Here is a 23,809-nt window from a genome sequence, read left to right as displayed (position 1 = left end):
GCAGCCCCCACCCCCCTTTCACTTAACTCACATCATGCAAGTGCGCCACAAACGGAGATGCCCTTACCTGCCAAGGATCTCCCCCGACTCCCATTCTCCGAGATGGCGCGGTGCTATTTTCTTCCTGCGAGCTCTCCAAAGAGGAGCGGGCGGGCAGCTCTCGCCCCTCAGCAGAGAAGCCCCATTCCTTGCCCAGCTGCTCAAGCTCGCTTGCCCGACCTGGCAGAGTTGTCGCCCTCGCCCCCCCCGGCACCCCGCCGCCCCGGAATGGGAGCTCAGGGTCGCTTTCGGGACGCGGCTCTTCTTCCGGGAGCCTCGTCAGTCCCCCGGGAGCGCCTCCCTCGGCGAGGGTGAGGCTCTTGCGGCTCCCGCAGCGGCCAGCTCCCGGGGTCAGGTTGCAGCCAGGCACGCGCCGCCCGGGCCCGAGAAATAGTTCCTCCTCTTTATTAGACTGGTTACGGGGCCGGCGAAATCCCGAAGACAACCCGCCTCTCGTTGCAAGCAGGTCTGCGAAGATATATAGATATATGTGACAGCAAAGACGTGAGCCGCAAAAGAAAATATTTACATTGCTCTTCCGGTAAAAGGGGGTGGGGGGAATGCGAGAGGGAGGAGGAGGGTTTCATTTTGCGCCTGCGTGTTATGTAACACAGTGGGTGCCTTCTGCCCGTTCTGTTTGGCTTTTAAATGAAGCCTCTTTGTAAGCCTGTCAGGACTTTCTCGCAAGCTGTTTTGCTGTTGCGCAAGGGAGCCGGACGCGGGGCAGAGCTGGGCTGAGCTTTTACGCGCGCGCTCTGTTTAGATGCTCAGCCTTGCTGCATTGGAAGTTCCTGGACTGCTAATAAATCGTATAATGGTACAGTTGGAAGTGACCTCGAGGGTCATCTAATCCAGTACCCTACAATGCAGGAATCTCAGCGGAAGCCATCTGTTATGTACTGAGTTGAATAGGATCCAAACTGCAGCAGCCTGATTGGTCCTAGAACAATAGGCTCCAAAAGGCAGCAGTCTGATTGGTCCTAGAACAATAGGATTCAGAATGCAGCAGTCTGATTGGTCCTAGAACAATGCAGCAGTATGATTGGTTAGCAGGAACCACCCAATCATGCTCCAGATAGAAGTGAATCCACAACCTGATTGGCCTACAGTAGAATCCTGGAATTAGCCAATCATGTGCAGCCCATTGTGTAAATAATGTATATAAAGCAGATACTTTGAGGGGACATTCATTCATTCCTCCTCACCACTATGAGCTGAATAAAGAGCATGAAATCACTTTGCGACTCTGAGTATATTTCACTGGCGACGAGGATGGGATCCCGCTGAGCTGACTGCCACACACAGCACCGCAGCACCGCCACCTGCCGCACCGCTGCCTCGCACCGTGTATCCAGGCTTCAGCTCCGGGACACAAGGAACTCAGAATGGCAACTGACAGCAGCTTCTCGCCATTCAACCCAGCATCTGGAGACTGGGAAGCGTACGCCTCCCGTTTCACCTTCCTCCTAGAAGCCAAAGGGGTCACCGATGAAGAAGACGCCAAGAAGAGGGCAATATTCTTCAGCGTCTGCGGAGAGGAGACATTTGAAATCGCCCGGGCTCTCCTTGCGCCTGAAGACGTCGCTACTGTTCCATACAAAACAATAATGGAACAGCTGAAGGGGCACTTTTCGCCACAGCCCTCAGTGGTGGCTCGTCGAAATGCCTTCTACGCAAAGCGGCAAGCCCCTGGGGAAACCATAACTGGGTTTGTGACCTCTCTCCGCCAAGCTGCCCGGTTCTGCAACTTCTCAGAGCTGGAGAACATGCTTCGTGACCGCCTCGTCGGTGGCCTGAAGGATGAGAAGCTGCAACGACGCCTCTACGCTAAGAAGAACCTAACGTTCCAGGTCGCTCTGGAGGAGGCCCTGGCAACGGAAGCTGCTGAGAGGTCGACGCAAGAGGCACGGCTGAGCCAGCCGTCCCAACCGAGGGTCCACCACGAAGACCTCACCAACGACTCGGGATCCGACAGGGAGGAGGTGCACCGAGTACAGCAGCGCACTCAAGCAGCCCACATACCACAGCTGCCTCGACGAGAAGGAGGGAACTGCGCAAGCTGTGGAGAAAGTCACGAGAGGAGGACCTGCCGTTTCCGCAACGCAGAGTGCAGGCAGTGCAGAAAATTGGGACACATCGCCCGGGTGTGTCGGGCTCGGCCCACCCGAAGCCAGGCATCAGATGACCAATCCAAGAGCCCCAGGTCCCGGGGCCCAACGCACCAAGGCAACTCGACGGAGCTCACAGACTTCCAGGTATACCAGTTGCCCCACCCCAACGTAGAGAAAATTTATGTAGAGGTACAGATAGAGGGGGCCCCATGCCGCATGGAGCTTGACACGGGTTCAACTCTATCCATAATCTCGGCAAGGACCTTAAGGAAACTGTGTCCTACTGGGGGTCCCAAACTCAGGCCGGCCCCATTCACCCTCCGGGACTTCCAGAAACGTAAGGTCCCCACAGTGGGGGTGGGGACCTTCAGGGTGCAATACCGAGGGCGGACGCGGCAACTGGACTTGCTTGTGGTCAAGGGCCCCTACATTAGCTTACTGGGGTTGGCATGGTTTGGACCACTGGGACTAGCCATCACCGGGGTGAACCACATGAGCTTACAAGTGGACGTGGACGCCATATGCAAGGAGTTTCCGGGGGTTTTCGATGGGAAATTGGGACAGTATACGGGCCCCCCCATTGCTCTACAGCTTGACCCCGCAGTACGACCAGTCAGGCTCAAGGCCCGCCGGGTCCCATTCGCCCTGAAACCCCGTATAGACGAGGAATTGGACCGACTCGTGGAGCAAGGAGTGCTGGAGCCGGTGCCTAATGCCCCCTGGGAAACCCCAATCGTCACACCCGTCAAGCCTAATGGTTCGGTCCGCATCTGCGCAGACTACAAATGTACCATAAACAAGGCCCTCATGGCCCATGCATACCCAGTGCCAGTGGTCAGCCATGTCCTTGCCACCCTGGCTGGGTCGAAAATTTTTGGCAAGCTGGACTTGGCCCAAGCATATCAACAGCTGCCAGTAGATGAGGCCACAGCAGAGGCACAGACGATTGTGACGCACAGAGGAGCGTTCAGGGTAAAGCGGCTGCAATTCGGGGTCAGCGTGGCACCAGGCATATTCCAGAATCTAATGGACTCTCTCCTTAAAGGGATTCCTGGTGTCACCCCCTTCTTTGATGATGTGTTGATTGCCGGGCCCACACCAGAGGAGTTTGAGGACCGCCTCCGCACTGTTCTGCACCGTTTCCAGATGGCGGGTCTCAAGGTGAAGCGGGAAAAATGTCTACTAGGAGTGCCTCAAGTGGACTTTCTGGGATTTATGGTGGATGCAGAAGGGGTTCACCCGACTGGGGACAAGGTACGGGCCATTTGTGATGCCCCAGCGCCCAAGAACAAGACTGAACTTCAGGCCTTCTTGGGATTATTGAACTTTTACCATTCCTTCCTTCCCCACAAGGCGGCGGTAGCGGAGCCCCTACACAGACTCCTGGACAAGCGGGCCCCTTGGGTGTGGGGCCAGCGCCAGGAGGCCGCATTCCAGGCAGTCAAGGACTTGCTTGTCTCAAACTCGGTCTTGGCACACTTCGACGAGAGGCTGCCGGTGGTGCTAGCATGCGACGCCTCGCCCTATGGCATCGGCGCTGTCCTGGGACACCAACTCCCGGATGGAAGAGAGGTACCGGTAGCATACTTTTCCCAGACACTCAACGAAACCGAGCGGAACTACTCGCAAATCGACAAGGAGGGTCTGGCAATCGTGAAGGGAGTAAAAAAATTCCATGATTTCTTGTACGGGCGGCCCTTCACCGTGGTGACTGACCACAAGCCGTTGCTTGGCTTGTTTGCCCCCGAAAAGCAGACCCCCCAAGTGCTGTCTCCTCGCGTCCTCAGGTGGTCAATTTTCCTTGCCAGCTACCAGTATGCACTGATTCACCGCCCTGGAAAGGCGATGGGCCATGCAGACGCCCTCAGCAGGCTACCACTACCGGAAACAGGCCCCGACCCAGCACCTGCACAAGAGGTTATGAGCCTGGAGCTGCTTCCTGACCGCCCCATTCAGGCACAAGAAGTTGCACACCATTCAAAAAAAGATAGGGTCATCTCCCGGGTCCTGGACTGGGTGTGGAGGGGATGGCCCAGCCGCAGCCCCGGGCCAGAATTCGCCGGCTACACAACCCGCAAACATGAACTGTCAGCCCACAAGGGGTGCCTGTTATGGGGAAGCAGGGTCGTTGTTCCCCAGCCCCTCCGCAAAAGGGTCCTCACAGCCCTACACGAGACACACCCAGGGGTAGTAAGAATGAAGGCCCTTGCCAGGAGTTATGTGTGGTGGCCGGGGATCGACGGAGAGATAGAGGCCTGGGTCAAACACTGCCAGGCCTGCCAGGAATCCCGCCCAGATCCCCCAAGGGCCCCAGTCCAGTCCTGGGAGTCCGCCCGAGCACCATGGTCACGCCTGCATGTGGACTTCGCTGGCCCCTTTCAGGGGAAAACATTCTTCATAGTGGTGGACTCCTACACCAAATGGCTGGAAGTCGCACTGGTACCGTCCACTTCTACGTCCGCAGCCATCCGGGTACTACGCAGGCTGTTTGCAACCCACGGGCTCCCTGACACTCTCGTCTCAGACAACGGGACTGCATTTACATCAGGAGAATTTCAAACCTTCACAGTGCAGAACGCCATCCGCCACATCCGTTCGGCGCCATTCCACCCTGCCACCAATGGCCAAGCAGAACGCATGGTGCGGACCACCAAGGACACCCTTCGCCGCATGACGCAAGGGGATTGGGAGTACCGCCTTGCCACATTCCTTCTAGCACAGCACAGCACCCCCAGCTCAACGACTGGCCGGAGCCCCGCTGAACTACTAATGGGTCGGCGCCTTGCAATCAGATTGGACCGCCTTCACCCCGATAGAGCTCAGGATGAGGTAGTGGTGGGGGAAGGCAGGAACCCCCGGACCTTCGAGGCCCAGGACCCAGTGTACGCAAAGAATTTTGGGGCAGGCCCTGCATGGGTACCTGCCACAGTCACCAGGGTCACGGGCCCCGTGTCGTACGAGGTGCTAACAGATGGGGGGCAATGCTGGCGCCGCCACTGCGACCAGATACGGCGACGATTCCCGGGAGAAAACCAGGAGGAGGAGGACAGGTCAGAGGAGTCCCAAGGGAACAGTGGGGCAGTGAGGCCCATAGAGCAGCAGGGGCAAGCAGGAGAGGCAGAATCAGTAAATACAGAGAGGACCCGCGAGGCCGAAAGGACACCGGAACCAGAGCCACGACTGAGCGAGCCGGTTGCGCCAGACCAAACAGCCCCATCCTTGGAACACGAGCCAGAACCTGAACCCCGGACCAGGGAACACCCCAGGCCGCAACGCACACGTAGGCCACCGGCGTACCTTGAGGACTATGAATGCGACCTTCCGGGCAGGACTGGAACTTAGAGGGGAGGGGTGTTATGTACTGAGTTGAATAGGATCCAAACTGCAGCAGCCTGATTGGTCCTAGAACAATAGGATTCAGAATGCAGCAGTCTGATTGGTCCTAGAACAATGCAGCAGTATGATTGGTTAGCAGGAACCACCCAATCATGCTCCAGATAGAAGTGAATCCACAACCTGATTGGCCTACAGTAGAATCCTGGAATTAGCCAATCATGTGCAGCCCATTGTGTAAATAATGTATATAAAGCAGATACTTTGAGGGGACATTCATTCATTCCTCCTCACCACTATGAGCTGAATAAAGAGCATGAAATCACTTTGCGACTCTGAGTATATTTCACCATCCAACCTCTGCTTAAAAACCTCCACAACCTCTGAAAGGAGACCGTTCCACCGTCGAAGCTCTTACTGATGTTCCGTCAATCTTCTTTCTTGTAACTTGAATCCATTGGTTCGGGTTCTACCCTCCAGAAAACAAGCTTGCTCCATCTTCCATATGACAACCCCTAGATATTTGAAGATGGCTATCATATCTCCTCAGCCTCCTATATTTCACAGGCTAAACACACCCAAACTGTTCCTCATAAGGCTTATTTTCAAGACCCTTTATCATCTTGGTCACCACACCCAAACTGTTCCTCATAAGGCTTATTTTCAAGACCCTTTATCATCTTGGTCACCCTCCTCTGCACATTCCTGCTTGCCAATATCCTTCTTAAATTGTGTTGCCCAGAGCTGGATACAGGGCAGAATAGAGTGATGCTATGACTTCCCTTGATCACGACACTATGCTTCGGTTGATGCAGCCTAGAATAGCATTAGCCTTTTTTGCTGCTGCATTGCCTCTTGTTAAGCTCGTAGTCCACCAACACCCCTGGATCCTTTTCACAGGTGTCCCCTCCTGATCCTAGATTTGCACATATGGTTCTTCCTTCCTAAATGTAGAACCTTACATTGCCCCTATTGAAATTCATTTTGTTGGTTGGGGCTCAGTTCTCCAATCTGTTAATGTCATCCGGAATCCCAATTGTCTTCAGCAGAACCTTTCCTGATGACACCACCTGTGCAACAAGTAGTTTACTTCCAGAGCAATTCTCAATGTTACTTCCAAATTGTACAATTTAAATACACGTAAAGGGTATAAAACTGATTTTGGGAAGGGTTTTCCAGACACTGTACTGTGGCATTTTGTGGAACCTGCATCACCTAGTATGCCAGTACGTATTTACACACATTTCAAAAGAAAAGCATGTTCAAAAGCAAGTTCAAAAGAAAAGCATGGGGTGGGTGAATGTCACTTGCTTATTGGGGGATAATGTGCTAGTTGTTGCAAAAAGAAGTAGCCATGTGGCACCTTAAAGACTAACAGCCTTATAACGCTATAATTATGATTATGGCATAACGTTTCTTAGGCTAGACATAACTGGCAGAAATACGTATTTGTTTATTTCTCTCCTGCCACTGAAGATTAAAAGTTAAAAGCATAAGCAAAATTTCATTTTTTAAAAAAAAAACCCCAGCAAAATCTACTAGGCAGCTAACAGAATTATTTACTAAAAAAATGAAATTACAAGACATTTGCTGGTTTCATTATCTTTGTACAGGTTACGTGTCAAGAATGCATCTGTCAAGAATTTGCAGCTAAGGATAAACAGTTCTATTACTCATAATGAAAGTGGTCTAAGCATAAAATCAGCATTCAGTCTAGAAGGTTAAAGGAGAGGCGTGTGACGCTATGCTAATTGTTCATGAGTCATATTGTTAATGCAGTAAAATGAGAATGCACCTTTTGGAGCTTCCCTGACCATTGGCTCCAAGCTCCATGACAGTCACCTGCCAGTTAACATATCTTAGGAAGATGGAAAATAGAACTGCCTTTTTGATCATCAGATATCCAAGGCACTTGGTCACTTTTGACTTTGACGAAAGCTATGTGTGTGCTAAATTGCACTTTACAGAGATGTATTAAGAGCATGCAGGACTGGTATAGCCCACTTGTGAAAGACTGCTTGTCAAAATGACCCCGTGCGTCCCTTGATTCCCCAAACTGATTCCAACCATGAATGGTTCGTGTACACATATATCTGCTGCTGGAAAACATCCCTGGCAGAAGTGGCTATGCATAACTGTTAGCCCTAAGCAGGGATGAAGAGTTAATAGTGTTTGCTGAAGGACTTGCGGTGATATAAAGGAACTACAAATCCCTCCCTGAAGCAATGCTTTAGGGGCAACACGAAGACTATCCCTTCCTTCCCCCTCTGAAACAGTCCTTCAGGAGAAGGATTTCCGCTAGAGTGTGTGTGTGTGTGTGTGTGTGTGTGTGTATATATATGATGCTGACCTTTAAAGCCCTAAATGGCTTCGGCCCAGAATACCTGAAGTAGTGTCTCCACCCCCATCGTTCTGCCCGGACACTGAGGTCCAGTGCCAAGGGCCTTCTGGTGGTTCCCTCACTGCGAGAAGCCAAGTTACAGGGAACCAGGCAGAGGGCCTTCTTGGTAGTGGCACCCGCCCTGTGGAACGCTCTCCCACCAGATGTCAAAGAGAAAAACAACTACCAAACTTTTAGAAGACATCTGAAGGCAGCCCTGTTTAGGGAAGCTTTTAATGTTTAATAGATTATTGTATTTTAATCTTTGTTGGAAGCCGCCCAGAGTGGCTAGGGAAACCCAGCCAGATGGGTGGGGTATAAATAATAAATTGTTGTTGTTGTTGTTGTTGTTGTTGTTGTTGTTATTGTTATATCCCTGGTAAATGACATGGCATCACCAATGCTTGAATAATTTGTTTCAAGCCCAAACACCTGTGAGTGGTTTTCTTTTAACATGACACCATCATTCTGGGGAGAAAAAGTGGTAGATTGTCCTCTAACCATCTTTAAATTGTAGATTAAAAAAAAAAATTCCCAATAGGCTTTCATGTGTTCTTAAACTGTGATGAGCAAGCTCACCAACAGAAGTCATACTTGCAATCTAATGTCTTCCCAACTTGTATATGACCATTTTAAATTATTTCACAGACACATTTTTGTATATACTTACACAAGTATTCGAGGAAAACTGAAATAATTCACTTCATATAAATTTATAATTACAATAAGGCTTCAAACTCTGCACAACTATTTTTTTCTATACAAAGGAATATTAAACTTAATTTACAAGAAATAAATATAAAGGATAATCAAAGGTAGTTGTTGTTTTGTCTATATACAATACTATATCTGTGACTACATCCTATTAAAAGATGCAGACATCACATATTACTATGTAGGCATACCTACACACACATCTAGGAGTAAGTTCCTTTGAACTCAGTGGAACTTATTTCTGAACAGACATGTAAAGGATCTCACTGTTAAGCATCTTTTTCAGTTTCGCATCTAATTATCTATAGTAATACATTACTGTACAATGTTTCGAGTTATTCATAACTGTAAGTTGAACTTGTAAAAGGAACTTGTAACATCCGCTGTTAAAACACCCCCCCCCCCAATTTAGCCGGTCGTGTTTTCCAGTCACGATGCTACGTCTAATGTACCTTGTCAATTAATTTCACTGGCGTTAAAAGAAAAAAACAATACAAACTCTTTCGACCATCGGAGGCTGCCTTGAAGCTTTGCTATTATATATTAAATAATGTCCTTTCCTGGGGCGGGGGGGGGGTAGTCTTCTCACATTATGTAAAACGGTTAAAATAAACCTATATGTCACTGTGTGAAACAATAGCAACTTTTAATAATGTCACATCGGTTCAATAAAGTGCAGGCTCCCTCTCTTTGAAGTCCTTCTAAGTGAAATGCAAGATTTCTTAGGGCCTGTGTCATGGTTCTCTTGAAATATGAGCTGTTTCCCTGAAAAGTCAGGAAGTCGGACATCGCCATTCTGCACGTTGAAAGAAACGCCATTCCTCTCACTGGAGACATTGCCTGAAATGTTTATTAAAAAAAAAATTGTTAGAACTCAAGCCAGTTGACTGGTTCAGTATAGAAGCTGAGTATCTCAGTACTGTATACATACCATTCCCATTTGCTTGAGCTGAGTAATCATTATTCATGAGCATTGAGGTGGAGTTAGTGGAGTTACTGTTTGATTGCAAAGAATGGGAGGAAGTGGATACTGCCTGGTTAACATTCTGCTTCTTTAATCCATTTGTAGCAGTTCTACTCCAATCTACAGCAAAATAAGGATTACAAAAGAATGATTATGTATGTTAAAGCCCCATTCAAAAGTACTATTAATAAGGTAATTTAAACCTCATATCTATAAAGCCCCTATTCCCCCCCCCCTCCAATGGTTTTATAACCATAGATTTTGCCGGTACTTTACATTTTTTAAATTGTTGTTTTATCCTTGGTAATTTAGAAAATGTTGACTATCCAATTTCTCTTAATACCAAAGTTCTCTAATAGCAATAACTCAGTTTCATAAAATTGATTTTTAATCTGCTTCAAATAGCATGCCAACTTGTGCTTTGATAAACACTGCAGAACAGTTTCTGCTGATTGCGTAATTACAGAGTTAGAAACGGTATATAAATTACACTAACAAACCAATACAGTGGTACCTCGGGTTACATACGCTTCAGGTTACAGACTCCCCTAACCCAGAAATAGTACCTCGGGTTAAGAACTTTGCTTCAGGATGAGAACAGAAATCGTGTGGTAGCGGAGCAGCAGCAGCAGGAGGAGGCCCCATTAGCTAAAGTGGTGCTTCAGGTTAAGAACAGTTTCAGATTAAAACAGACCTCCGGAACGAATTAAGTACTTAACCCGAGGTACCACTGTATATGGTCTGAAAATGGTTTGTTTGACATTGGTAAATTTATTTGGCAACAGTGAAAAATGTAAATTCTAGATGCAGTCAAAGAAGCCTTACCCAAGCTCAGAGTTCATGGAAGCATGTCTTCCCAGACCCTCCTCTACACAGCACTGTCCCGTCCCCAGCAGGGGAACCATTTGTAACAGTGCTTTGTAAGCATTTTCTGCTTACAAAGATACATAGAATCGGAGAACTGTAGAGTTGGGGGTCATCTAGTCCAACCCCCGGTAGTGCAGGAATCTTTCGCCCAGTGTGAACCCAGGACCCTGAGATTAAGAACCTCATGCTCTACCAACTGAGCTATCACAGCACCTTTAGATTCAACTCACTGAGACTACACACATTTTAACATTTAAAAAAAATATATTTACCAGAATTTTCAGCCAGTCTATACTTTCCACAACACAGATACCTTCTCCACTGTTTGCGGACATTCTCCTTCGCTACACAGTAGAAAATAAAAATGAAAAAACCTGCAAAAAAAGAATGTGTTAAAGTTTAAGGGACGCACTGGATTTACCTGGTTTTTTAATTATTTATAAAACTGCTAGATCATCAAAGAGGAGGATTCAACTGATCCTATTACACCCTTTGCTGGGACCAAAGGATTGCATCCAGATAGTGTTTTGTGTGCATTGTACAGAGTGCTATAAGTATTCTGTTAATTCTGTCTTAATACGATCTACTTTAAAAAAAAAAAACCTCCAAGAACATACCTTGCAAGGTGTTAAAGATGGCAAAGAGATACATAAATGCAAGATTTACAGGACCCCATGCAAAAAAGGCAAATCCCCAAGTAATTCCCAGTAGGAACGTGAGGCCAGCAACACTCCTGAGATCTTGGATGCTGGTTTTTCGCTGGGCACCAAGTTGCTTCTTCTTTTTGATTCTGCAAAGCTGAATCAGCACTACTATGAACATGCTGATATTCAACAAGAATATTGTGCAGAAGTATCCCACAACCGTGATGTAAAACACAATATCATTTTTAATCCAGCAACTAAAAAAAAAAATACAAAACGGGATATGAAAAGTTAGAGTCAGTTCCATAAACATTTTGAAAATGAAAAGCTCTAAACTGAGAAAGTCACGTGACTAGTTCCACGTACAGTAAAGCCCTTTCTCTCCCCCCCCCCCCGGCAGAACAGCATCCCATCATGCAACAGAATAAAAAAAATTGGGCCATGTAGTCTGCAGTTTTGATGAGACCGCTACACATCTACCTTACTTGCAATTGAAGTTAGTAACTAGGCCACAAACTATCTTTACAGATTAAATATATATATATTTAATCAGATTTTCACTTGGTTTAAATTTTTAACTTTTTCTATCGCTGCAATCAAGTGCATTCAAAAGGATATATCACACCTAAAGTAACACAATGAAATATCTTGTTTCTTTATATTCAGGGCACAATCATGTTTTAAATTTATGCTTTTAATTTTACATCTGTATTTTATATCATTTCTTTTTCTTCCATCATTCCAGAGATATGTATGGTACTAACTCAGTCACACATATGGCGTAGGACCTTAAGAATGATTATTAAGAGGAGCAAAAATAATCCCTGTATGATTTTTACTTAAGCAACTTCATACTTTCAGCATATGGCAGTTGTTGCTGACTTACAATTCATCATTTGAGTCGTTGGGAAACTTTCCATAAAAGCCAAGTCCATAGTTATCTCGAGATATTATCAGTACAATGGCTACTACAATTGCTGGTACCCCTGAAAGATAAAAAGGCATTAGCTGTATGGAAAATATAGCAAAAACATACTTAGGTTGTTGGAGAGATGGCAATAAGAACAGCTGTATAGAAACAACAGTAAAACATGTATTTAGGATGAAATACAACGTTGTGGGAGCAGACTCTGCTTGCACAAAGGACTGGAATGGTTCCTTCCTCTCTTCCCCTGCACCACCCTGCATGCCGCTCCTCAAATCTACCCTAGATGATGCTCTGACCTTCCAAAGCAGATTTTGGGGACGTGCAGGGAGGGATGCAGGGGCCTAGGAATTTGAAGACGCATCATTCTGGTGGATGGACACTACTTGATATTACAAATGTTCAGAGCAATACATATACATTTAAAATATTTACAACAGCACTATGTGGCATAGCAGGTTTCCTAGAAGGAGTTGAAATCCCACAGATTAGCATACTCGAAAGCAGTCTGCTGACATCACTGTCAGAAGAAAAGCACATGACTACGTATATGTATAAACAAATATTTTTTCTGAGAGCTCAGACTGATCTGTTTCAGCAGCACTCCTTGCCTTTGGAATGCCCTCTTCAGGTAGGCCTAGAGCCCCCATTGCTATCATTTCAGCCAGGGGTAGGTATGCTATTGCAATGCTGCTTGGAAACGGAAGCAAGCAATGGTAGGAAGCAACACATTGCATTTGTACCTATGCAATGCTCTTGTTCACTATTACAAGCCATAACATCCTGGTTCCCTCTGAATATTAATTGCTGAATAAGTTTCCAAGAAATTGTGCCTGACTTTTTTTTTAAAAAAAGACAAGTATTATGAGCTGCAAAAAATTGTATAACAATCCTATTATTTTAAAATTCACTAAGCATACATGATGATATATTACTTTATCCTTGCAACAACACTGACTTCTATTGTTGTTTCATTTCAGTTAAACTGAATCAATTAAATCTTAATAAAAAAAGCTACTGTGTAGTAAGCTAAGTAGAGAGATAGTGATTTGCCTAAGACTAGATGCGTCTCACAGCTGAAGGCGGTTTGAATCTATGGCTAGATCTACACAGCTATAAAAAAACGCTCTGAAAATGCTCTGGGGGGAAAAACCATTGTAAAGCTCACAATGGAAAATATCACCGAATTGCAATTCCAGCTCTACTGCACCATCTGGTGTCACAGTGTTATAATGCATTTATAATGTAATTTGACTAATGTAGCTGAGTTCAACATCTCATGGAAATCTAAATCCTAGTCTAATTCTATCACACTGTCTACTGCAGCACATTTGCTCTGTGTATAGATCTCCCATTAGCAACTAACAGTGCAATCCTATAAAATAAAAAAATTCCTTCCAGTAGCACCTTAAAGACCAACTAAGTTAGTTCTAGGTATGAGCTTTCGTGTGCATGCACACTTCTTCAGATACACTGAAACAGAAGTCACCAGACCCTTCTATATAATGAGAAGGTGGGGAGGGGTATTACTCAGAAGGGTGGTGGGAACGGGTGATTGGCAGATAGCTGTGATGAGCCTGTTGACGACTCTTAACGACTGCAATAGGTCTTACAGGAAATATTATTATATTATTATACATGACAAAGCCATTTTCACCTTCTCACCCCTTGCTTTTTCCTGTAAGACCTATTGCAGTCGTTAAGAGTCGTCAACAGGCTCATCACAGCTATCTGCCAATCACCCGTTCCCACCACCCTTCTGAGTAATACTCCTCCCCACCTTCTCACTATATAGAAGGGTCTGGTGACTTCTGTTTCAGTGTATCTGAAGAAGTGTGCATGCACACGAAAGCTCATACCTAGAACTAACTTAGTTGGTCTTTAAGGTGCTACTGGAAGGAATTTTTTTATTTTGTTTTGACTATGGCAGACCAACACGGCTACCTATCTGCAAGTGCAATCCTATATATGGCTATTGAGAAGTAAAGCCCCACTGTGTTCAATTGCTGTACTCTCAGGTGAGTATGGGATTCCATCCTTCTAAACAAGTTAGAAGGACATATATATTCTCATTTCAAAGATAAATCCAGAAAGAAATACTTACCCCAGCCAACAATGCAGAACTTTAGGATGTATTTCCTAACGTAAGTATTGAACACTTTGACAAGGGCCAGATACATGTGAAAGGCTTCGAGGCCCATCCAAGTGAAAGAAACCAAAAGGAAATAATGAAGAAATACAGCAACTGAGATGCACAGGCCTTCGTTCTTATACAAAGCAATCCAGGAGTTCAGGAGAAAAACCAGGTTCAGAAGAAGCAAAGCAACACACAACTGAATGAGGATTTTAGAAGGATAATCTCTTCGGATTTTCCTATAAAAACAAGTAATGAACATCGCCTGCATCAATATCAATCACAATATTCAAGAAAAGTGACAATCTTAATGGTCTTAATGCCATCTGAGACACAAATAACCTTTTCCAACTGCAGTTCAAAGACCATATGTGCAGATGAAATTTTACTAATTTTTAGCTGCAACAGAAATTAATAAATTCCAGGGTATCTTGAAATTCTAAAATCATGTGAAAGACAAGTATAAAAAGTGCAGTTTAAAAACATGCTTGATCAGTAATTTATTAATATTTTATTTTTATTATAATTTTTTGAAAATTAGCATGGTCCCTAATTTTTCCTGGAGGAAGCGGGCAGGCAATATTCACCAATTCTGCTTCTTCCAGCAAAACCCTCCCTTGACTCTTACGTCTTCTGCAAACAGAATGAGTATTTCCATTTGCAAAAGAACAAGTCTGGATAAAGCTAATTATCTATAACAATAGATAGTAACGCAAATGGAATAGTTTATAATTTTTGTTATAACTAAATTAGAACAAAAATTGTCAGGGAACTGCCATCGGAAAGGCAGGTGGTGGAAGGGCTCACGGAGGCTAGGAGAGACTCGGCAGCAGAGGAGGGAACCAGCAGGGGGAGAGAGGGAGCTCCAAGGGAAAGTGAGTCGGAGGGATGGCTCAGGGAGACTTCCAGCAAAAACAGTGGGGAAGTTTCAGGACCTCCTATTGGTACACCCACCCCTCGCCGGAAACTGTCGCGCCGAGAATCCCGAAGACGCGTTTCCGTTAAGGAGCTTTTATGTTGGAAGAGATTCCGCAAACGACCACTGTCGGATTCTGCCAGTGATTGAGGGAGCCATGTTTAAGGGGCTCCGCTATAGACAGAGCTTTGATACCCAGGCCCAAGCTCTGAGGGACTAAGCTTTACGCACAAGCAGCTCATCATCCCATCACAAAAATGGTTGGAAAAACAGATACATTGTCTTTTGGGGCAATAAATCACTATTCCAAAGAAAAGTGGCATCTAATAATTGATTCATTTATGTCCCTGTTCTTACAGTGAAATTGTGAAATTACTGAATATACACTCTTCTTTTTTCAAACAGGTGTGGGAAGAAACAACAACACAGGTTAGAACACAAAAGGTAGGATTACTTATGTTTTTGCATGACAACAGAACAAGAAGTTAAATTCCAGGTCATATCAATTCTTGTGAACAATATTTTTGGAGTCTAACCAGTCCACTAAGGCATGCCACGTACTGCAAAATTTGTTCAATGAGTTTCTTTGTATCAATGTCAATTGCAAAGACAAGACGATGCTTTTAAAAATATGTATATTGTTTTATTCAGTATAAGGCAATTTCTATCCCTGACTTCACATAAACAAAACTTTATTATAATCCAAGGTTGTTTTAAATTTTAGCTGTTTCTTTTTTGAAATTTGCTCTCAGCTATAGCAAAATATCAATGTCCTTCAATATTGTATGATATCCTTCAATGGGATTACATCAATATATAAGCCACATTAAAGAGGCTCTTTCCTCGTCTGCCTGCCACACAGGGGCTTCAGCAGAACCATCTTGCCCTGAGGGGAATGTGAAGGAGCCGCAACAGCTTCTTTCAAACAAACAAGTTTAAAAAAAACAACAACAGCACTTATTGCTGTAATAATCCTATGAAAGGTACTCTGTGAGGTCCACCTGAAAACTGGTCTATAAATACCTTGAATAAATAAATAATAGATGCAGTAAATAATGACCATCATTATGATATGATTAGAACTGAGCAGGTACTTACTCAAATGCAATGTATGTAACAAGAGTAACAGAAAGAAAAATGGCTGAAAGGCCACAGCCTATGTACGTGATGAACGTTAGAATCAGCCTTTGTGTGGGAGATATAGTAGTGGCGTTTCTTGATAAATCCTGCAAAGGAAATAATAAATGTTTTCTTTTGAAGCATGAGAACAAATTTCATTTACAAGCCACGTTCTGGTTATTCACTGCCAGAACAACCAACACCTGGATTTCTACAGTAAGGCGGCTCTAGATAAATAATTTCTTTTAAAAATGCTACATGTTATCCATATTTTTACAAAGAGATTACAAAATCCAACTTAATCTACCTTAATCTCTCTTGCTCAGTTCAAGCATAAATATCTGGTTTTACCAAACTGAGATATCTACACAAGCCTTGTGCCCATATGCTCTGTCCTTAGGCCACACCTTCATCTTCTCAGCATACCAGCATCTGAAGACTTCCTAAGTAAATTAACCATAATTTCCAACCACATCCTAATTGGGAAAGAAGTCTTCCATAGAACACTTGGAAAAGGAAAGAAGCAGCAGCAAACGGGTGGAGTATATGGGGACAAAGCTTGTGCATGTCTCAGCTAAATAAACTGATATATGTACACCTGAACTGAACCTCTTTCTTTCTCCCATGCATGAACCTAGGATCATGTGCCTTAGCACATACTAGTTTTTAAGCACATATTAGTCTCTTTTAATACCACAACCCAGGTACTTTAACCAACAATGCAAAGGGCTTTGCAATCAGGTATATTCCCGTGATTTCCCCCACCTTTCTATGCCACAAGGCAAGCCACCCATTAAGACCTAGTGGCATAAGGAACCGCTTTGCAGCTTTTGGTTATATACTACAGGCATTACCAGTAAAACTCCAAAGCTTGTGAGATGGTTGCAGCTACAGACGGTTGCATTTGTTCTTCTCTCTTTAACTACACAGCCATCATAGGACCAGCCTCCTTTGCCACCTGCCAGGAATTAAAAGGTTCCATTGTTAATATATAACTGGTAGAGTTTTAAGCTATTGCAAAGTTAATGCAAGTTAAACTAGTGGTTGCTACTGTTGGATTGTTTAGTTTTGTAGTAGTCTTCTATATACTGGACAGATGTAAGCGGTTTTTTTGCTGTTGAATATAAACTGATTGAATTAATAAAATTTAAAAGACAGAACCACACAGGCATACCATTTTTACTGAAGTCCCAGAAGGCACATCTGACAAAATTCCCCTGTTTGGAGAGACGGGGAGAAAAGATTGTTATCTCCAAGACACCTTGAAATTAAACCATGTACAATGAACAATACAATAAAAAGAAAATCAGCTTTCTGTTTACAAATATTTCTCATTTATAGATAAATGTGCACCCACCCACCCCAGGAATTTTTCCTTTCTTGCTCCTTTACCACCATCAAATCATATCTCAGCTGTTCCATGTGGCTATTTTTTCTTGTCTGCCTAATGTAAATTAGACCCTTTTTGTGATGAGACCATTTCATTTCTGTGTTCTGTAGCAATAGAAGCTTGTTAACTGGTCAAATTGCATTTGTACCTGAGTAGGGCTGGCATTTTGTAGTGTGACAGTAACATTTGTCTTCAAGTCGCTAATTGTGAGGTTAGCAACGCTTGATGATATAACATGACTGATCAGGGACAAATTGTCCAGTGAGGGATCCTGGGGAGAGAGAAAAAAACACCCTCATGTTAATTGTATTAAAATGTATTTATAGCCACAATACACTAAAGCTAAAGTCTGAAGATGTTTGGCATACCTGGAAAAGAGTTGTCTTCTCAAAAAAGTTGAAGGTAATTCTAGAAGCCTGATGCTGAGCTTCTGGTGACAAATTTGTCATGACTGATGATGGAAGTGTAATGGATCCAGCACTTTTTGTAGGCACTTCAGATCCAAGAGCAACCTTAAAAAGAGAGAGAGAAGATATATATTATTATGCATACAAAATAGAGAGGCAATTGGACCCTGTGCTTTGTGTTAGATTTAGCCTAGTCTGGAGCTGTGCTTTGTGAAGAGTATTACTGGCACTGACTATATCAAATTGATCTATCTACCCCAATCTGACTCCACTCATTATGAACTTCAACCAACAAAGAGAAGCATCAGCTGTGGGGCGGGGGAAGCATTTCCCTCTTCAAGCCCATTCAGTCTAATTGGTGAACAGATGAATTTGTGTGTGCCCTGAATGCTGCAAGTCCTCTTCTTTCAGATCCTAATGACTCATATATAGGTAACATAAAATTACATTATTAAGAATGGCTAGCTAAAATTGCGCACAAACAGCGGCTTTGCATCCAAAAGGTTTCAGCATCTCCCGGTAGGACTGGGAGATGCTCCTTGCCTGAATCCCTGGGAAGCTGCTTCCAGCCACTGTAGACAATATAAATTTGTCTCACTCAATGTAAGGCAGCTTCCTATATATTTGTTTTTCCTAGTTTCTAAACAATTCAGAAGGATTTTTAGGTTTCATTATTATTTCATCTTATTTCTAGTGTTCACAGAGGGCATAAGCATCAAATTATTCTACGATCTTCTCTAGAATGCTTGTGACAAGGCAAACACATGGCAGAAAGAAACACCAGAGCCAACTGCAAGAGAAAAGAAGCAATTCTGTCAGCCTTCATCCGATCAGGAACTCTTTGTAATCATGGTGTTATGTACTAAGCTTGGATCCTAGAACAATAGGCAAGTAGGATCCTAGAATGCAACAACTGATTGGCTTGCAGGAAAAGACCAATCAGGCTCCAGGAGGAAGTTAATCAGCCTATTAGGCTGGTAGTATCGTAGAATGCAACCGCTGATTGGCCTGCAGGAGAAGACCAATCAGGCTCCAGGAGGGAAGCAGAATCAGCCAATCAGACGGGAATCATTGTGTAAGTAATGTATATAAAAGCCTGAGGTTTGGGGGGAAATTCAATCACTGTTTTACAAGCTGCAATAAAGAGCATGAAATCACTACAGGACTCCGAGTATATGTCACATTGTTTAAAATCATATTTTAAAAATAAGCTCCTGCAGTCCTCCATGTCACACTCCATTCTATTTTAAAGGGTCTGCCAACTCTTAGAAACAGCTTTTGTATGGGGCAGAAGGACTTAAGGGTGGTGGAAGCCAGGGGGGTGGGGTTGTTCAGTAAAAATTAGCTGCTCCAGCTTGTGCAAGCAGAAGCACTCTATACTAAAACAAAGCTACTATTGGATAAAACCAGTGCTCCCCCCCCCCTAAAAAATGTTTAGGGGTACTCTCATTTTCCTACTCATATTGAAATACTGCCCCTCAATGAGGCTAAACTTAGAATCACAAAATGTTTAGGGGTATATGTCCCCCCAGAAAAAAAGCACTGGATACAGCCCACTGAACCCTGAAATCTACTGGCCAATACAGCCTGTTTTTTCATTTAAATGCTGAAGACTACGCTGCAATCCTATACATGCCTTCTTAGAAGTAAGCGATAAATAAAATAAAATAAAATAAAATAATAATAATAATAATAATAATAATAATAATAATAACAACAACAATTTATTATTTATATCCTGCACATCTGGCGTTCAATGCCCTGGCTGCAATCTGAATTTCTGCATGTACCAGTAAGTTCCATCAAACAATGGCTCCAACTGCATTATACATTTAAAGGAGTATTGTGCCACTTTTAACAGTTATGGCTGTTTTTAACATGTCCTTGTTAGAAGATCCTTATTCTTTTCACAGAGCTACAGTTTTCAGGATTCCCTGGGAAGAGAGAGAGATTGATTGATAACCACTCTGGGAACTGTAGGTTTGTCAGGGCAACAGGGGTCTCTTAACAACTCTAACAACCCTTAACAAAACTCCCAAACTCAAGCTGTATGTCCAGGTTCTCTTTCCCTTTCAGGTTTACCGAAGCAAAAAGGGGAGGGGGAGCTTACCTGAAGGTGTGGGGAATCTTCAACAGCGAAAGAAACTCCATTAAACGAGGTGCTGTTGACTTTCTGCACAGCCAGAGCCAGAGAAGGGAAGCTTAAATTAATGGATTCTGCCGGGAAGCTCAATTTTAAGCCAATTCCATCCACTATTTTTATTATTCTATTAAAGTAAAAACAGGAGGTGACATGATGATGTTCCTGATGTAATAGGTTTGGAAAAAAATTTAAAGCATTTAATGAAAAGTAACTTCACTTGAATAACTTGAAAATATAGGTAGCCGTGTTGGTCTGCCATAGTCAAAACAAAACAAATTCCTTCCAGTAGTTGGTCTTTAAGGTGCTACTGGAAGGAATTTGTTTTGTTTTGAAAATATAGAAATGCTTTGAAAAGGTATCACTAAAGCTGAGAAGTCACGGACATGTTCAATTTTTGAGTGAAAATTAAGTATTCATTTATCAGAAGGCCCAGGTAAGTATCAACCTCTTGAATCCTATAATCAGATAACTGAGCTTTTGGGGTTTTTTATGCATCTAAAGAGGCCTTCTACTCATCCATGGCCCCATAGTGGCCACATGTGTTTGTGCATGGAAGGGCTGTAACTCAGTGGTAGACCATTGGCTTTGTATGCAGAAGGTCCGAGGTTCAATCTCTAGCAACTCAAAGTAGGACTGGGTGTATCTCTCTTTTTTTTATATAAATTTTTATTGGGTTTTCAAATTTTTTAACAACAAACAACACATATGACTTCCCCCCACCCCCCCACATACATCCCACTTCCCCAATTTAATTCAGCAAGTTCTTATTCCTCTCTCTAAACTTAATCTCATTATTCTCCAACTTAGTTCATCTTATTAAACCCCATATTATTACCCTATCTTCTTATATGCAATAAATCCTTTTTTCTAAGATCAATCAAAATTTATATACCAATCTCCCCTTTTTTATATTAAAGTATAAATCAAATTTACAATATCCAAAAATCATAAAGTTTTTCAAAAATCTGTTTTCCCCCCTCCCTCCCTGCCCGGGTATCTGTCCCTTCCCAGGTAGTTATCCTCCCATAAAATTCCTAGCCAGGATTCCTCACATCTCCAGCCCTCAAGTCTATTTCAGTCTCTCTCCGGTTTTTCTGTTGATATTCCTTTTTGCTGGTTTCCAGGTCTCGAAGGGTGTCTGTTACAGTTACTTCCTCTTCTCCCAGTTCAAACCTAATTGAGAAAACTTGTTGCCAGGGTTCTACCAAAAGTCCTCCAGGTTGCAGATAATAAAGGCCAGAAAAGAGGAGGAAGTCCCAGTTATATTTCTTTACTCCTTTAATTTTCATAATTCCACAGTTTCCAAGGGCTTCCTCCTTCACTTTTCTCCTCAGTCTCATGTCTTCATACTTTGTAATCCAAAAGGTTTCTTTGTTCTCTGGCAACATAGGTTTCCACACTTTCTCTTCTCCGACTTCCTCCTTCACCCCCTCCAAAGATGTCATATTTGGTTGAGCTACAGAGTCTCTCAAGAACAAGTCTCTAGTTCCATCAGCAAGGTTGTTTGTTTTAAAAATCAAGGTCATGTATTGTTCTTGTAAGATTCCCACGAGAAAAGAGGCTCTCTCAATTTGTGCTAGTAATTTTCCTTCTGCAGCCATTGTAGTGTCACTGGTTTCCCCTAGGGGGATTGCCATTATTCAAAGTTTTACGCCAGCAATCCTTTACCCTATTGTTTATTACTTTGTTTCAAATCACGTCTGTTTATATGTAACACCTTTAAACCAAAGAGATATATAGTAATACAGTTTTGTCCTTTGTTCAGCTGTTTGACAGCTCAGTTGACAGCTGTCAAACTCCGATTCCTTAAGGCTAGATTGGTGCAGGACGCTCCCAGGTCCAAGGGGGGGGGGGTCACAAAAGTTTCCAAAGTTCGTCTCTTCCCTCCAGCACAACTTGACAAAATAAAACTTGTTCTTAAAAGTTATTAAAGTCTCTTACCAGTTTCCGTAGACATAAAATCTTTTTTCCGATCTTAGATTTTCGCTCCTTGCTTCCAATTGTCTGTATGAAAGGGGGGTGCGGACTTCCCTTTAGCACATCCCCCCGTTTGCCCGATTTACAAATAACGATTTTTTTAAAGTCCAAGTTTTCTTCTACTCACGGGGTGTTTGTATCCAATCGAATTTTCAGGTAGAAAGTTGACGCTCTCCGGTGAATGGCTTGCGGCTTCACTCCACTGAGGTAGCGGTTTTACTCTCAGCACCACGCCACCCCCCGTACCTTCTCCGCAGCCTTTAAAAAGGCTCTTCGACTGTCAGGGGGGGCGCTTAAGGTGCCCACCGAGTCACCAGGTCCACAGGTATCCGCACCTGTGGTTTCTAAGGGTCCCCGCGTCGCCGGCGCGGCAAGACCCGTCCTCAGAGGAGCCGATTCCCTCCGGAGCTCGGAGGGAATCCGCCATTACACCGATCGCGTCAACCCGGAAGTCGAGGACTGGGTGTATCTCTAGTCTCACATCCTGATGAGCCAGTGTCGATCAGTGTAGACACTTTTAAGCAAGATGGACAAATGATCTCACTTGGTATGTGACCCTTCTCTCCCCCAGCAGCAGCAGCAAAATGTAAAAGCAGGGGGAGGATGGGTAGCCTGGGCTAACTCTAAGGGTATGGGGGTGATTTCTGTGGGTGTGGTGGGTGAGAGAAGCAAACAGAGGCAGCAGCCCCTTGTCTGTGAGATACACACATGGCTGATTATGTTAGAATCGCACACAACAGACAAGCCTTATCAAAATAAGAAAAATGTATAGGACACTTACCTTTTAGACAATGGAGATATATGTTTTGCGGAAATATTTAGAAGAAAATCAACAGTGTTTAACATTGCTTTTGCAAGCACAGGTGATATTGTTTGTGCAGTCAAATTGTGCTCCAGTTCAGAAACTATGTTCTCGAAATCGGTACTGTTGGCAATGTTGGTCTTGTTGTGGAACACTGGTTCTGAAAGAGATGGAAAAACACAAAGTATGTAATCCAAAGCTGAAAACAATAAAATGAACCGTTAAATTCACATCACACTAAACCAAAGTTTTGAGTACGCATTCATACTGTTTTCTTCCTGTGTGGCTAAGAGGGAGAATATGGAAGATTTATCTTCCACTTTTCATTAACCACAGTTCATTGCAGTGCCCAACCACAGAATCACGATTAGTTGTAGTTATGGTTTGTTTCAAGAAGTAAGCTTAAGAAACAACCACTTTGTTTTGAGATGAACCATAGTATATTAACAACGGTTTGTCAAACCGTTTGACATATCAAACTATGGTAATTAGAAAATAGAAGTTTCGGGGGGCGCATGTAGAAGTCGAAGGATCACCATGGCTCAGTCCTGCTCATGCATGTCATGCTAAACTATAAACTATAAAGATATCTTAACACTGCTATTGAAATGGAACTGGTTTTTTTTCCCCTTCAAGAATTGCTTCAATAAACAAACCAGCTGTCGTGGGATATATATTTAATGTAAGATATCTTCATATTCAATTCCAGTGACTTAAAAGATCTTATGACATAGACTGAACAGAACTTTTTAAAATTCCTAATCTTATCTTTGGTAAATGTCAGTGAGTAAAATGGTCTAAAATGGTCAAAGCACTATGGTGGCTAAAATGGTCAAAGCACTATGGTGAGTGTGCTTCACTCCCTTCCTACCGTGCAGGTTCAGCATGCAACATGGTTCAGTTCAGCATGCAACATGTGTCAGTTGCATGAATTAGAACAGCTG

At 43.6% G+C, this 23,809-nt stretch overlaps 2 protein-coding genes across 7 annotated transcripts in view; both read right to left on the bottom strand.

Annotated features, from left to right (window-relative positions):
- Positions 1-572, bottom strand: part of PHKA2 (phosphorylase kinase regulatory subunit alpha 2) — a 51,062-nt gene extending 50,490 nt beyond the window's left edge. For 2 of the 3 annotated variants that reach the window (XM_081859055.1, XM_081859056.1), the window contains exon 1: positions 68-571. The gene's annotated coding sequence lies outside the window, so the exon portion shown is untranslated. Of the gene's footprint in view, positions 1-67 lie in introns of all 3 variants that reach the window. The other variant, XM_081859057.1, reaches the window with a different exon arrangement.
- Positions 573-8,385: 7,813 nt separating this feature from the next.
- ADGRG2 (adhesion G protein-coupled receptor G2) overlaps positions 8,386-23,809 on the bottom strand; it is a 50,903-nt gene continuing 35,479 nt past the window's right edge. For all 4 annotated transcript variants that reach the window (XM_081859052.1, XM_081859051.1, XM_081859053.1 and 1 more), the window contains 13 exons: positions 22,845-23,025; positions 20,054-20,210; positions 17,905-18,048; positions 17,685-17,807; positions 17,321-17,363; positions 17,001-17,104; positions 16,126-16,253; positions 14,082-14,350; positions 11,939-12,038; positions 11,026-11,309; positions 10,681-10,782; positions 9,509-9,661; positions 8,386-9,417 (listed from right to left, as the gene is read on the bottom strand). In XM_081859052.1, coding sequence (XP_081715178.1) covers positions 9,233-9,417; positions 9,509-9,661; positions 10,681-10,782; positions 11,026-11,309; positions 11,939-12,038; positions 14,082-14,350; positions 16,126-16,253; positions 17,001-17,104; positions 17,321-17,363; positions 17,685-17,807; positions 17,905-18,048; positions 20,054-20,210; positions 22,845-23,025 — 1,973 coding nt within the window. In that variant the 3' untranslated portion in view covers positions 8,386-9,232. The remainder of the gene's footprint in view (positions 9,418-9,508; positions 9,662-10,680; positions 10,783-11,025; positions 11,310-11,938; positions 12,039-14,081; positions 14,351-16,125; positions 16,254-17,000; positions 17,105-17,320; positions 17,364-17,684; positions 17,808-17,904; positions 18,049-20,053; positions 20,211-22,844; positions 23,026-23,809) is intronic.

Source organism: Podarcis erhardii (assembly GCF_964252035.2).
Source record: "Podarcis erhardii genome assembly, chromosome: 4".
Lineage (NCBI taxonomy): Eukaryota > Metazoa > Chordata > Lepidosauria > Squamata > Lacertidae > Podarcis > Podarcis erhardii.
The sequence above is the reverse complement of the archived record's forward strand: the minus strand, read 5'-3'. Positions and strand labels throughout refer to the sequence as shown.